Here is a 14,177-nt window from a genome sequence, read left to right as displayed (position 1 = left end):
GTTTATCTTTTCTTTCCTGTTAAATTTCTTCATGTCACTCTGTCACAATACAGCAGTCAGGGACATTGTGTTCCTTTTGAATTCCAATAATAATAATAATAATAATAATAATAATAATAATAAATAATATAGATGGAGAAGAAAACTATTAATGCCTACCACACAGCTCTCTGGGCAGTTTACAAAAGAGGAGGAATGGAGCAGACAAATCTGAGGTTTACTGAGGTTTGTGCACATATATTTGAAACCAGCCAGCTTGACTTCCTATTAATGTAGTATAAACCCCCGTTACAGGATGCAGCATCCATTCCTCTCTATTATCAGGTTTAGTGAAGGAAGAGTTAGAGGGAGTGATACTGTCTAAGCCAAAGAATTCACAGGGATTCTCCCTTTTTAGGTTTGCCAGATGAAAAGGGCCGAACGCAAATACTCAACATCCACACTTCGAGAATGCGGACACACCAGCTACTGGCTCCAGATGTTGATGTTTTAGAGCTGGCAGTGGAGACGAAGAATTTCAGTGGTGCTGAGCTTGAGGGTCTGGTTCGCGCAGCACAGTCCACTGCTATGAACAGACACATTAAGGTTTGGTTCTCCCCACTCCATCCCATTTCTTCAGGTGGCACTAGCTGTGAAAGCTAAGTTGACCCTTTGTTGCCTCTTTTCCATTTTTCCCTACTGTTTTCTGTCTTATAATGCTGAGTGTCTCCCCTCTTAGTTTGTGGAGAAAATTGTAAGAAAATAAAACTTTCCAGAGGTGATTCAGCAGGCTATGTGTTCATTCCATTCTTGCCCTCCATTGTTCCAGCCCTAATATTGGGCTGGAACATACTGCGGTACCTCATAGCTCAAATGCCAAGGGGCCGAGGAGTGGTCACCCAATGCTACTCTCTGAAAATGACCCTGTAGGTAGGACTGGTACCACTGTAGTACAGTGCCTCCGATGCCCATCCCACAGAGTCGATCCAGGAGGGTTACCGTGGTTGATTCAGTCCAGTAACCAGATCGAAACCCAGACTGGAAGGGGTCTAGATAATCAGTATCCTCCAAAAGTGCCTGCAATTGCTCTGCCACAACCTTCTCAAGTACCTGCCCTAAAAAGGGGGTGTTTGCAACTGGACGGTAGTTGTCTACCACCATTGGGTCCAGGGTGGGCTTCTTCAGGAGTGGTCACACTACTGCCTCCTTAAGGACAGCAGGGACCACCCTTTCCCGGAGGGAGGCGTTTATCACGTCCTGGACCCACCCAGTCAAACCCTCTCAGCTTGCTTTTATTAGCCAGGAGGGAAAGGGATCGAAAGGCCAAGTGGCTGGTCGCATTGCTCCAAGCACCTTGTCCACATCATCAGGCCGCAATAACTGGAACTGATCCCACAAAATTGGGCAGATGGTGGCATTAGACACCTCAACTGGAGCTGCACTAACAACAGCGTCAAGCTCGCTGTGGAGAGAAGCAATTTGGTCCTCAAAGTGTGATACATAAAGGTCACAGTGGGTCCTCGATGGGGCCCCATTTGCTAGGGACGGTGCTAGCTGCCCCTGGACCACCCAGAAGAGCTCCGCTGGACAGCTACTCAAGGACACAATGGAAGCAGCAAAATAAACCTTCTTTGCTGCCCGCACCTCCATGCAATAGGCACCATTATGCGCTCTAGAGCGTGCTCGGTCATCTTCGCTTTGAGTCTTATGCCATTTTCACTCTAGCCGACGTCCAGCCTGTTTCATCGTCTGCAGTTCCCTAGTATATCAAGGAGCAGGTGCAATCAAGTCAATGGCCCTCCGCATCTCACTGTTCCACAGTGAGACTAGGACCTCGGTTGGATCACCAGCTCTCTCCACTGGAAAATCCCCAAGAACATTCAAGAATCAGTTGGATTCCATTACTCTCCTGGGGCAGACCATCCAAATGGGTCCCACACCCTTGCAGGAGGAGAGTAACACCATGAGTTCAAATCTCACCAGGAAATGGTCTGACCATGACAATGAGGTTACTTGGACACCTAAGTAACGTCCACGATCAGCAGGCTGCTGTGGATGGTAGAGCAGCCCTCTCCCCGCCTGGCTTACTTCTACACTATCAGAACCAGGCTGGGGGTGATGGGAGTGCCTGAAGCAGCAGAGCAGAAAGAATTAATGTGGGAGGAGGGTTCAGCTCCCCTCACTGTTTTTCCCTTTTGTATTAAAACAAGCCACACCATAATAGTCAGGCACATAAATGAGTGTGGTTGCTATAATGGTATGTTAACAGAAAGAGTGCATTAATTGCTGTTTCTGTTTGAAAGCTCAAAGTGAGCTTGGATTTGGGAGACCCAGAAGAAAGTTCTGGCTCAACCTAGACTTTCTGGGTGGCTTTGGGTTCCTTTTTTCCTGACGTGCTGCCTGTAAAATAGGTTCAGTCTGCCCATTGATTTTATTTGAAAGAAGGGTTTTATAAAAGGTTATGTGTTCACATTCATGGCATCACTCAGATTTTCAAACTTAGAAGAGAAAGGTGTAGATGTACACTGGCAAGGGGCATGAAGATTGGAATTTGGGTGCTAAGATTGATGAGGGATAAGTAGGTAGTGTGTGGGGAAGTGATCTGCACCTACCCCTTTCTGCACTCACTGCATCCTGAAAGCTTTGCTCATCTCACTGTTGGTTTCTGAACTTCCATCCGACATATTGTCTTTCATGTCTTCTCTGCCTTTCTGAAGACTAGAAACTTGTTTTAAGAATACTAAATAAGATACTGCTAGGTTTTGAAATGGAAGATACCCAACATTAAATACTCTCAGAAAGAAACTAGTTAAAGTTGATCCAGTAGATACAGAGACTGAAACCACTACACTGTGTGTTTTATTAAGAGGCCAATGCTAAGCAAACAGCAGAGAAATATTTAATTAAATATTTAAATATTTAATAAAATGGATGCATTGCAACAGGAGGTTTCAGGCCTGAAAGCCATTATTGGAAAACTGTTATTTACATGGATGTAGAGGTTCTTTAGGTTGTTCTTTGTGGTCTCTGTGCATCACACATATGGGCTCTGCACCATATGCACCAAAATTCAGGCAACTTCTAAAGCTGAGGATTGTTTTGGCAGGCACTCTCCCCACCATCCTACCAGACATGTCCACCATGGGTTTCCTCCTATTCCCTCAGTTCTCTTTCGATCACCACACCAGTTGCATCATAGGGAACTTCCTGTTCTTTGATTATTTTCTCAGCAGAGATTTTTTCTCTGATCCTTAATTATTCATTGTTCATCGTCAGTCCGTCCCAATAATTCCTTGAAGGTTTTGTTTTGTGTGTGTTTTTTGTGGTCCCTGATCGCTATGGGGGGTAGCGTGTGGCACTAAAGGCACAGTAGTCGATCACTACAGCAAAAAAGATTTCTAAGAGAGCTGGGGAGCATGTCTGCATCTGACCCACAGAAGAAAAAGAAAAAGGCCTACAAGACCTACATAACAGGCAACATTGACACCCTTACTGGATACACCATTACGGTTTTTAACTCACATCGATACCAAGGCTGGAGCTGCTACAGGCAACTTTGATGTTAGAGGGAGAGGGAAGAGATATCTCCCCTCGACAGATCACAGTGTCTCAAGACCTGTAACTCCAACATCAAAACTGTTTGAACTTGTAGTTACCATTGCTCTCAGGCTCCTATCCCTAAAAGTAGCCTTTTTGGTTGCCATCGCATTGGCCAGGAGAGCATCTGAACTTTGTGCACTACATGTAGTTCTACCATACCTAGTATTTCATAAGGACAAGGCTGTGCTTCATCCAGATATAGCATTTTTACCTAAGGTAGTCTCTGATTTCCATATATTAATCAAGAGATCACAATTCCGACATCTTTTAAAAGTCCATCTTGTCCCCTGGAGTCGACCTTACACACATATTGGATGACAGGTGGGCTCTAGCCTTCTACAGATCACAAAGGACTTTCATCCGTTCCAGCACCTTTTTCTCTGCTATGGCTGCCTGTGTCTCCACTGCCAGTGTTTCCTCCTGGATTGTGGATACCGTTAAATTGGTATACCAGACTGTAGAGCTTGAGCTCCCGAACTCAATCAGAGCATATTTGACAAGAGGACTCCGCCCCCTGAGAAGATGTCGCTCCTGCATGGAGTAAACAAAAACAGCTTTAAACGCCACTGTGAGGGAACTCCAGTGGTGGAAAATTCCCCAGAAGATAAGGGGAATTCGTCTAGAGAAGTCTGATACCGTATTTCTTCGATTGTAAGACGCCATCGATTGTAAGACTCACACTAATTTCAGTACCACCAACAAAAAACCTAAGACACACCCGCGATTCTAAGACGCACCCCATTTTTAGAGATTTTATATGGGGGGAAAAGTGCATCTTAGAATCAAAGAAATAGGGTAGCTGTTTTTGGAGCCGGTATGCCAGGCACTAAGAGTGGATAATTCTCATTGCTAAATGAGGTTGGTTTATAGCTTGCAACTGTCTTTCGGCTTTCTTTCTATCAGAAGTGTGAATACCAAGAAAGGCACTGGGAGCAGAAGATTTTCTATTGATTCAGGAGACAAAAACGCCCAATAGAACATAAGAAAGATACAGGAAATATCCCCCCCCCTGACCAATCACAGAAAATCATTGATCTCCTGAGTAAGAAGATGGATGAGATAGGAGCCAAGATAGAACAGCAACTCAAAGAAACTAAAGAGGAGATCAGGGGAACAAAAGAGGAATTGATGCAAGAAATTAAGATGGATAATGTTTTGAAACAAGTGATAGGGGAGATCCAGGCAGTTGCAGATAGAGTGGTTATATTGGAGAACAAAGCAGAAGTTTTGAACGCAGAATTGGAGAAAGAACAAGACCTCCTGGCACGTAGGGAATTAAAGGACAAAGAAAATTGTTTACGCTTAAGATCTGTCCCTGATCTAACCCAAACCTGAAAGTAATCTTGGAAATGAAGTGATTAAAAGCTTGTCAACATTTATGGATACTGAGGAGGATAATATGGAAGCGGAAGTAGACCGTGTTTACAGAATAAACTCATACGCACAAACGAGGGGTTCCAAGGGACATTATTGTTTGCTTTGTAAGAAAAATAAGAAGTAATTATTATTACTGGAGTAAAATGAAGATGGAAGGCAAAGAAATAATTGTACTGAAGGTGATATCAGTGAGAAATTTACGCAGGAGGAAAGACTATGCATTTCTGACAACTATATTGAAACAGAAAAAGATTAACTTCTGTTGGGAACTCCCAGAAGGGGTTGTCTTTACCTTTAAGGATTGCAGATACAAGCTGAATTCTGTACAGAAGGCAAGACACTTTGTGGAGACCCACAAAAAAGAATGGGATTAGACACAATCAAAATTGGAAGAAGCCTGAAGCACTAGGGGTGCTACAAGTAGAGAATGAGACTGTCTCCCTTTCCCTTTTGTTTTTTTTAATACAGAGGAAAAGATGGATTACAAGTTCTTAACTTGGAATATCAATGGAACAAACGCTCCGCAAAAGTTTCTCCGCTGTAGAAACTGCTGCTTTCCCGCTCTGCGCCACACGAGGCTCTAAGAGAAAAGAAAACAATAATAAAAATAAAAGAGAGCGGAATAGAATTAACAGATGATAAAGCAATGCAAAGAGTTCTTCACCAATATTATTCGAACCTGTATAAAGGACAGGAAATATCAGCAGATCTAATGGATAAATATATTGAAAAACAAAAATTCCCAAAAATTACAAAGGAACAAAAACAAATGATGAATGGACCTATAACTATAACAACAGCTGAGGTGGTGATGACGATAAGAAAGATTAAGTTGGGGAAATCTCCAGGACCGGATGAACTGTCAGGTTTATATTATAAGATACTTGAGGATGAACTTTTACTACCATTACACACCACAATGTTTTTCCTTAATTCAAAAAATATTAAAGACTAATATACAAATGAAACCAGAAGCCTTTCTACTGGGACTAATGGACAATCAACTGAAAGAGAAGGGGGGAACTTTGTTTTTATATATGACAATGGCAGTGAGACTAATGTACGCACAGAAGTGGAAAAATGAAGCAACGCCCACAGTGGACGAATGCCTATTGAAGACATTGGAGTTGGCAGAGATGGCAAAACTTACAGTGATAATGAGAGATAAATCAACAGCTACATTCATATCTGAATGGAAACCTGATAGAATTTTTGCAAGAAACAGAAAAATTATGTATTTGTCTGTGGATTCAGTTTATAAGATATGGTTAACTTAGAAGAAAGAAAAGAATTTGATTATTGTCTTAAATGTAATTAAACAAGGAGAGAATATAATTCACATTTGGGATGTGTAGAGAGCCAAAAATACACCTTAACCTTTGTGTGTGTTTTCTCTTCTTCTTTTTTCTTTTTTTCTTTTTCGCTGGATGTAATGTTTCTATGTCATGCTTTTATGTCATGTATGTTTGCGAAACAATAAAATTAATAATATAAAAAAAAAATTCAAAGCCACATCGAAGGCTTTCAGGAGTGGTGTCTCATTGCCAGAGCTATGTCGAGTTGCGACATGGGCAAAATCTTTTATTATTTATTTATTTATTTATTTATTTATTTATTTATTTATTTATATAGCACCATCAGTGTACATGGTGCTGTACAGAGTAAAACAATAAAATAGCAAAACCCTGCCGCATAGGCTTACATTCTAATAAAATCATAATTAAGCAATAAGAAGGGGAAGACCAAACACCAAACAGGCACATGGCAGAGTAAAACTAACAGTATAAAAGTCAGATCAAAATCAAGTTTTAAAAGCTTTAGAAAAAAGAAAAGTTTTTAGCTGAGCTTTAAAAACTGTGATTGAACTTGTAGTTCGCAAATGTTCTGGAAGAGCGTTCCAGGCGTAAGGGGCAGCGGAAGAAAATGGACGAAGCCGAGCAAGGGAAGGAGAGACCCTTGGGCAGGTAAGAAACATGGCATCAGAGGAGCGAAGAGCACGAGCGGGGCAATAGTGTGAGATGAGAGAGGAAAGATAGGAAGGAGCTAGACTGTGAAAAGCTTTGTAGGTCAACAGGAGAAGTTTATATTGGATTCTGGAGTGAATTGGAAGCCAATGAAGAGATTTCAGCAGTGGAGTAACATGGTCAGAGCGGCGAGCCAAGAAGATGATCTTAGCAGCAGAGTGGTGAACAGAAACCAACGAACTGATGTGAGAAGAAGGAAGGCCAGTGAGAAGAAGGTCGCAATAGTCCAACCGAGAAATAACCAATGCATGAACAAGAGTCTTGGCAGAAGAGACAGACAAAAATGACCGAATCCTGGCAATGTTATACAGGAAAAAACGAAAGGATTTAGCTACTGCCTCAATATGAGGAATAAAGGAGAGCGAGGAGTCAAATATAAAGCCAAGACTACAAGCTTCCTTGACTGGAGTAAGTGTAACATCATTGACAGTAAGAGAGAATGAGAGATGAGGAGAAGGTTTAGGAGGAAAAACAAGAAATTCAGTCTTTGCCATATTAAGTTTCAAATGACGATGAAGCAACCAAGCTGAGATATCTGAAAGACATGCCAAGATACGATCATGAACATCAGGAGAAAGTTCCAGAGATGAAATTTTAGACTGGATGTATGGTGTGGACAGGACTGTCAGTTTGGTCGGGCTGTATGTTAGCAAAACTGCAATAAACGGGCTGGACTCCTACCCTCCTCTGGTAAGGGAGCTAGCTAAGAGCCCCATAAATGTGATGCACAGAGACCACGAAGAAGAAAGACAGGTTGCTTACCTGTAACTGTAGTTCTTCGAATGGTCATCTGTGCAGCCACACAATCCCCCTCCCACCGTCCCCACTTCAGTGTCTATCTCGATAACGAAATTGATGTCGAGGTGTGAATGTTTTCTCTCTGATCCAAGGCCACATTAGGCAACCTCAAGGAACTGAGGGAATAGGTGGGAACCCATGGTGGACATGTAAGGACAGTGGGGAAGGGTTCCTGCAAAAACGGTCCTCCGCTTTAGAAGCTTCCCGAATTGTGGCTCCTCGTGGGCACAGATGGCCACTCGAAGAACAGGTAAACAAGTTGTCTTTCTTGCAGGGGTTCCTAGCATTCCCACTAGTTGACTATAGCAACTCTGTTTATGGACACATGCTTATAGCTGACTGTCTTAGAATGTGCTATCTCCTATTGTGATCAGGCCAGCACCAAAGTGGAAGTTGATATGGAGAAGGCAGAATCCCTGCAGGTGACGAGGAGAGACTTCTTTGCTTCTCTGGAGAATGACATCAAGCCGGTGAGTGGGCCCCTTTCCATTCCTGCTGCTGGACATCGGCACAGCCAGTCCGTGTGCTTCCCACCCTAGCTAACGGAGGCAGGCTGGAATGGATCGGCAACTACTACTTACCTTAACTGTTGTTGTTGTTGCATTTCTATAGCTCCCCATAGCTGAAGCTCTCTGGGAGGTTTACAACAATTCGTAAAACTAGAAAATACAACATTATTAAAGCAGTCTAAAAATTTTAACATAGAAAAGTTAAAACAATGTAAACAGCTAAAAACAATTTAAATAAAAATGTTTTTAGATCTGTTCTAAAACAGCAGACATAGATGCTTCATCTTATACCATGAAATGCCTGGGAGCAGACGTGGTCTTTACCTAGCACCAGTTTGGGCCTCAGTGGACAGCCCTTTTCACAGTTGGGGGGGCACTACCAAGAAGGCACTCCCCTCCTGTCACCACCCTCTGAGCCTCCCTTAGAGGTGGCACTCAGTGGAAGGGGCAGATGTCGATCAAAGTGTCCGGGTATGTTCAGGTTGGGAGAAGCGCCCATCAGGTATTACAGTCCCAAGACATATAAGGCTCCACAGGGCAAAAACAGCCCCTCAAATTGGGCTCAGAAATATACAGGGGCAGAATTGGTCTTATATGTTCAGACCTTCTGATCCCATTTAGTAATCTGGCAGCTTCATTTTGTACACGCTGCAGTTTCTGAATAGTCTTCAAGGTCAGCCCCACGTAGAGTACATTGCAGTAATCTATCTTGGAGATTAGCATAACGTAGATAAATAAAATCAGGTTATCCCTGTCCAGATAGGGTGTAGCTGGGCCACCAGCCAAAGCTGATAGAAGGCACTCCGTGCACTGAGGCCATCTGATCCTCAAGTGACAGGGATGAATCCAGGATGGCCCCCCAAGCTACAAACTTTGTCCTTCAAGGGGAGTACAATTCCATCCAAAACAGGTTGAAACCTCTCCTTCCAGTCAGAAGAAGCACCCACTGTTGTCTGGACCAGAGAAAGAGGCAGGTGACAGGTGAGGAGGAGGAGGAACTCCAGGAGACTCTTGTCAGTAGGTCCCTGCTGGCATGTGGGCTCTTGGCAGGGGCCAACCATGCCTACTTGACACCAGCCCTTCATCTGTGCACAGAGCTAACAGTGTCACAATAGGAAAGCTGACATTTTGGAGTCAGAGTGTTTCAAAAAGAAGATAATTAGCACTGAGCAATATCTATTTAATAGGATATGTAGAAGGTGACATAATTTATTATCCAACCTGGATTATATGTAAAGGTTCTCGTCTCGGGGCAGGTGGAGTTGATGGCTGCTTGTTCCTTTTGCTATTGTTGTTTAGTATCCACTTCTCTTCAACCTGTAGGCATTTGGAACCAATCAGGAGGACTATGCAAGCTACGTCATGAATGGCATTATTAAATGGGGTGACCCTGTCACCCGGGTGCTGGATGATGGGGAACTTCTGGTTCAGCAGGCCAAAAACAGTGACCGTACCCCCTTGGTCAGTGTCCTTTTGGAAGGTAAGCTTTCCTTTCTGCATCATCTGTTCTACAAGGGATGGACAAGATGACAAATTCCCTTAGAAAAACTGCTAGGCCTAAGAACTAGCATTGGGTAGTCCTGTTACTTGGATGAGAAAATCTCGAGTGTGTCTTAGGCACCCTGATAGGAAGAAAGGACTCATGGAAAGCACTCCATTCAGATATAACATCAAATCATGGCTAAAGAAGCTTTACTGTGGTTTGAAGTGGTTTTCAAAACATGGTTTGTGCTAACTGTGGTTTGGTGTGATGCGTGGATTGACATACTGGGGGTGGCTGTTAGAGGAATGCATGCTGAGTACAGAAAATGAAAGCAGGGAAGCATCTCTGAACTGCAGTATGCCTGTTTTGCTGTTAGAAGCCTAAAGCGTGGCTTGGTTTCTTAACTGTGATCAGTGTGAACCATGGGTGGGGAACCTCAGGCCCAGGGTTCTAATCCTGCCACCCCCCTGCTCCCCAGAAGGCCAAATCCTTTCTCTCTTCCCACCCCTTTTCCCCCAACCACCAATTTGTTTGATGGCTTCTCTTCTTTTGTGAAATATTTCCCCCATTTTAAAATGTTGAAATGCCTCTCCCAAAGGCTTAGTTAATGGCAGTAAGAGCTATAAGCTACAATATGCTGGTATTTCTGTTTTGTATTTGTGGCCTCACCCCTTGTGTCTTCGGCCCTGCCTGCCAGAACCTCTCCGAAACTGAATTTGGCCCTCAGACTGGAAAAGGTCCCGTCTGCCGGTGTAAACCATGATTTGAAGTCTGAATTGAGCCACAGATTTTAAAAAGTCAGTCCCTGCCTCCAAGACTGCAATATAAGAAAGGATTTATGACACATGGGAACTGGCTAGGAATGAGGCGATCAAGAAGGATACCATTGTCTTGAAAGTTGCTGAGAAGTCCAGCAGAACCAACAGGGACATACTTCCCTGTTGTCATCCTCAATGGCAGTCAAAGTTGACTCCTTCCCATAACCAGGCCTGTACATGGAGAGACAAGGAACTGGAAAATGGACCGTCCGTCCGTCCCCCGCACATGCTGGTTGTGTGCTGGGAGGGGTATTTGCATAATTACCCTTGGTAGCACAGCTTATCATGCTAGGAGAAGCCAGGTGGGCTTGTTGCTATGGGTAACAAAAACCTAGAAAAAGGAGAGAAGTCCCACTCAATACTATAAAAAGAGAGGGGTCACTAATCAAAACAAAAGAATCAAAAGGTACCAATTATACATGAAAAAACTATTGTGGTAAGTGACAACTATTTATAACATGCTGAACATATAGATGCGGTAATGAATACCAAAAAGTCCAACTCATTCGTGTGAGATGTTTTTATTTCTTTTAATGTAATAAATATTTTTGTATACATATTTGTCAACATAGCAATCGAGTTGTAACTGCTGGTGCCATTTATATTGTTTTCCTTAAGTCTGTTGCAGTCACTCTCAACAGTGTAAGATAACAGTTACTCCAGATATTTATAGCTGTTTCGTTTCTTCAACTGATCACTCTTAACTCTTTAATTGCATACAGCTGATCTTGAACATCCACTAGGTGATAACCTTCCTTGAAATGGGAAGAACTCAGTAATGTAGTATCAACGTGTTAAACGAATTGTTTTATGTCTTTTATAGAACTAAAATTTATAAATATCTTCGGTTAGGGGCAACCACATATTGTACAAACGCTGATTTGTGTATTCCCTCTAATGAGCATCTGTAAAAATACAACAATTTTTAATTTTTAATTCCTGTTTATTATTTACTTCTAGGTTACCTCCCTAGGTAACTGGTTCCATTGTCGTACTGCTCTAACAGTCAGGAAGTTTATCCTGATGTCCAGCTGGAATCTGGCTTCCTTTAACTTGAGCCCGTTATTCCATGTCCTGCAGTCTGGGAGGATCGAGAAGAGATCCTGGCCCTCCTCTGTGTGACAACCTTTGAAGTATTTGAAGAGTGCTATCATGTCTCCCCTCAATCTTCTCTTCTCCAGGCTAAACATGCCCAGTTCTTTCAGTCTCTCTTCATAGGGCTTTGTTTCCAGACCCCTGATCATCCTGGTTGCCCTCCTCTGAACACGCTCCAGCTTGTCTGCGTCCTTCTTGAATCGTGGAGCCCAGAACTGGACGCAATACTCTAGATGAGGCCTAACCAGGGCCGAATAGAGAGGAACCAGTACTTCACATGATTTGGAAGCTATACTTCTGTTAATACAGCCCAAAATAGCACTGGCCTTTCTTGCAGCCATATCGCACTGTAGGCTCATATTCAGCTTGCAGTCTACAACAATTCCAAGATCCTTCTCGTTTGTAGTATTGCTGAGCCAAGTATTCCCCATCTTGTAACTGTGCATATGGTTTCTATTTCCCAGATGTAGAACTTGGCATTTATCCCTATTAAATTTCATCCTGTTGTTTTCAGCCCAGCACTCCGGCCTATCAAGATCACTTTGAAGTTTGTTTCTGTCTTCCAGGGTATTAGCTATCCCACCCAATTTGGTGTCATCTGCAAATTTGATAAGCGTTCCCTGCACCTCCTCATCCAAATCATTAATAAAAATGTTGAAGAGCACTGGGCTCAGGACTGAGCCCTGTGGTACCCCACTCATTGCCTCTCCCCAGTTTGAGAAGGTTCCATTGATATGTACTCTTTGAGTCCGATTCTGTAGCCAACTGTGAATCCACCTAATAGTTGTTCCATCTAGCCCACTTTTAGCTAGTTTGTTAATCAGAATATCATGTAGCACTTTGTCAAAAGCTTTGCTGAAGTCAAGATATATGAAGTCCACAGCATTCCCAAGGTCCACAAGGGAGGTTACCTTATCAAAAAATGAAATCAAATTTGTCTGACAGGACTTGTTCTTGACAAATCCATGTTAGCTTCTAGTGATCACCGCATTGATTTCAAGGTGTTTACAGATTGACTTCTTTATAATCTGCTCCAGAATTTTCCCAGGGATGGATGTCAGACTGACTGGTATGTAGTTCCCAGGTTCCTCCTTTTTGCCCTTTTTGAAGATAGGGACGTTAGCCCTCCTCCAGTCGTCCGGCACCTCACCCGTCTTCCATGATTTTGCAAAGATAATAGACAAAGGTTCTGAGAGTTCTTCCACTAGCTCCTTCATTACTCTAGGATGCAGTTCATCGGGCCCTGGAGATTTAAACTCATTCAAGGAAATTAGGTGTTCTTTGACCATTTGTTTATCAATCTCAAACTGCAATCCTGCCTCTTCAACTTCTGCTTCACTTTTTCCAGGGGGGTCATAGACCCACTTTTGGGAGAAGACTGAGGCAAAGTAGGAATTGAGCACTTCAACCTTTTCTTTGTCATCTGTTATCAATTTGCTATCCTCATTAAGCAGTTGAACCACCATTTCTTTCCTCTGTCTTTTACTACTCATATATCTGAAGAAAGCCTTTTTATTGCTTTTAGCATCCCTCGCTAATCTCAGCTCATTCTGAGCTTTAGCCTTCCTGACGCCATTTTGGCACTTCTGCGCCACTTGTCTGTACTCTTCTAGCCTGGCCTTCCTTCCACTTCCTATATGTATCCCTTTTTGTTTTCAGGTCATCTCTAAGCTTTTTGTGGAGCCACATTGGTTTCCTCTGTTGTCTTCTATCTTTTCTCCTTGTTGGAATTGTTTGTAACTGTGCCTTTAAAATTTCCTTTTTTAAATACTCCCACCCATCCTGCACTCCTTTTCTCTTTAGGCTCATTTGCCAAGGGACCTTACTTATTATAGTTCTGAGTTTATTAAAATCAGCTTTCCTAAAATCCAGAGTACGTGTATGCCTACACTCAACTTTTGTCTCCTTCGTAATCAAGAACTCAAGTATGACGTGTCACTTTCCCCCTGTGTTCCCGTAACTGCCACTTTATCCACTAAGTCATCCCTATTGGTCAATATCAAGTCAAGGGCTGCCGATCTTTGCAGACATCTTCCTACTGTAAGATATGATATATTTTCTTTTGATAAGAAATGTTTTGTATGAATATCGTATACAGAGCACTTTGTCCTCCAACAGTCCCAACTGCTTCCGTAGCTGGTGTCCTGCTTCTGATATATTTAAAGAATATCGCTGGCCTTGATATTATTAGCGATGTAATAGTGACCTCTTGGACTTAGTGCTACCTTTTCTAACCTGTGGAATGCATTTTAGTTGAGCTTCTATAATTGTGCTTTTGAGTAAGCTCCACGCATTTTGCAAGGATGTAACCCTCTTGATTCCCCCTTTCAGCTCTCTTTTCACCAGTTCCCTCATTTCCTCTTTTGAAGTCAAATGTGACTGTGTTGGACTTCCTGGGCAGTTTCCCACTTAAATATATATATATATATATATATATATATATAATCTAAAAGCACTGATTGGTTCAACAATATTTACTTCTCATATTAGGTCC

The 14,177-nt window shown here is 42.6% G+C and overlaps 1 protein-coding gene across 2 annotated transcripts in view; it reads left to right on the top strand.

The window, feature by feature from the left end:
- NSF (N-ethylmaleimide sensitive factor, vesicle fusing ATPase) overlaps window positions 1-14,177 on the top strand; it is a 196,841-nt gene that overhangs the window by 138,379 nt on the left and 44,285 nt on the right. For both annotated transcript variants that reach the window (XM_063138459.1, XM_063138458.1), the window contains exons 12-14: window positions 398-585; window positions 8,153-8,248; window positions 9,611-9,767. In XM_063138459.1, coding sequence (XP_062994529.1) covers window positions 398-585; window positions 8,153-8,248; window positions 9,611-9,767 — 441 coding nt within the window. The remainder of the gene's footprint in view (window positions 1-397; window positions 586-8,152; window positions 8,249-9,610; window positions 9,768-14,177) is intronic.

The sequence above is a fragment of the Elgaria multicarinata genome, chromosome 11 (assembly GCF_023053635.1).
Source record: "Elgaria multicarinata webbii isolate HBS135686 ecotype San Diego chromosome 11, rElgMul1.1.pri, whole genome shotgun sequence".
NCBI lineage: Eukaryota > Metazoa > Chordata > Lepidosauria > Squamata > Anguidae > Elgaria > Elgaria multicarinata.
Note: the sequence above shows the minus strand (reverse complement) of the source record. Positions and strands in the feature narration are given on the sequence as shown.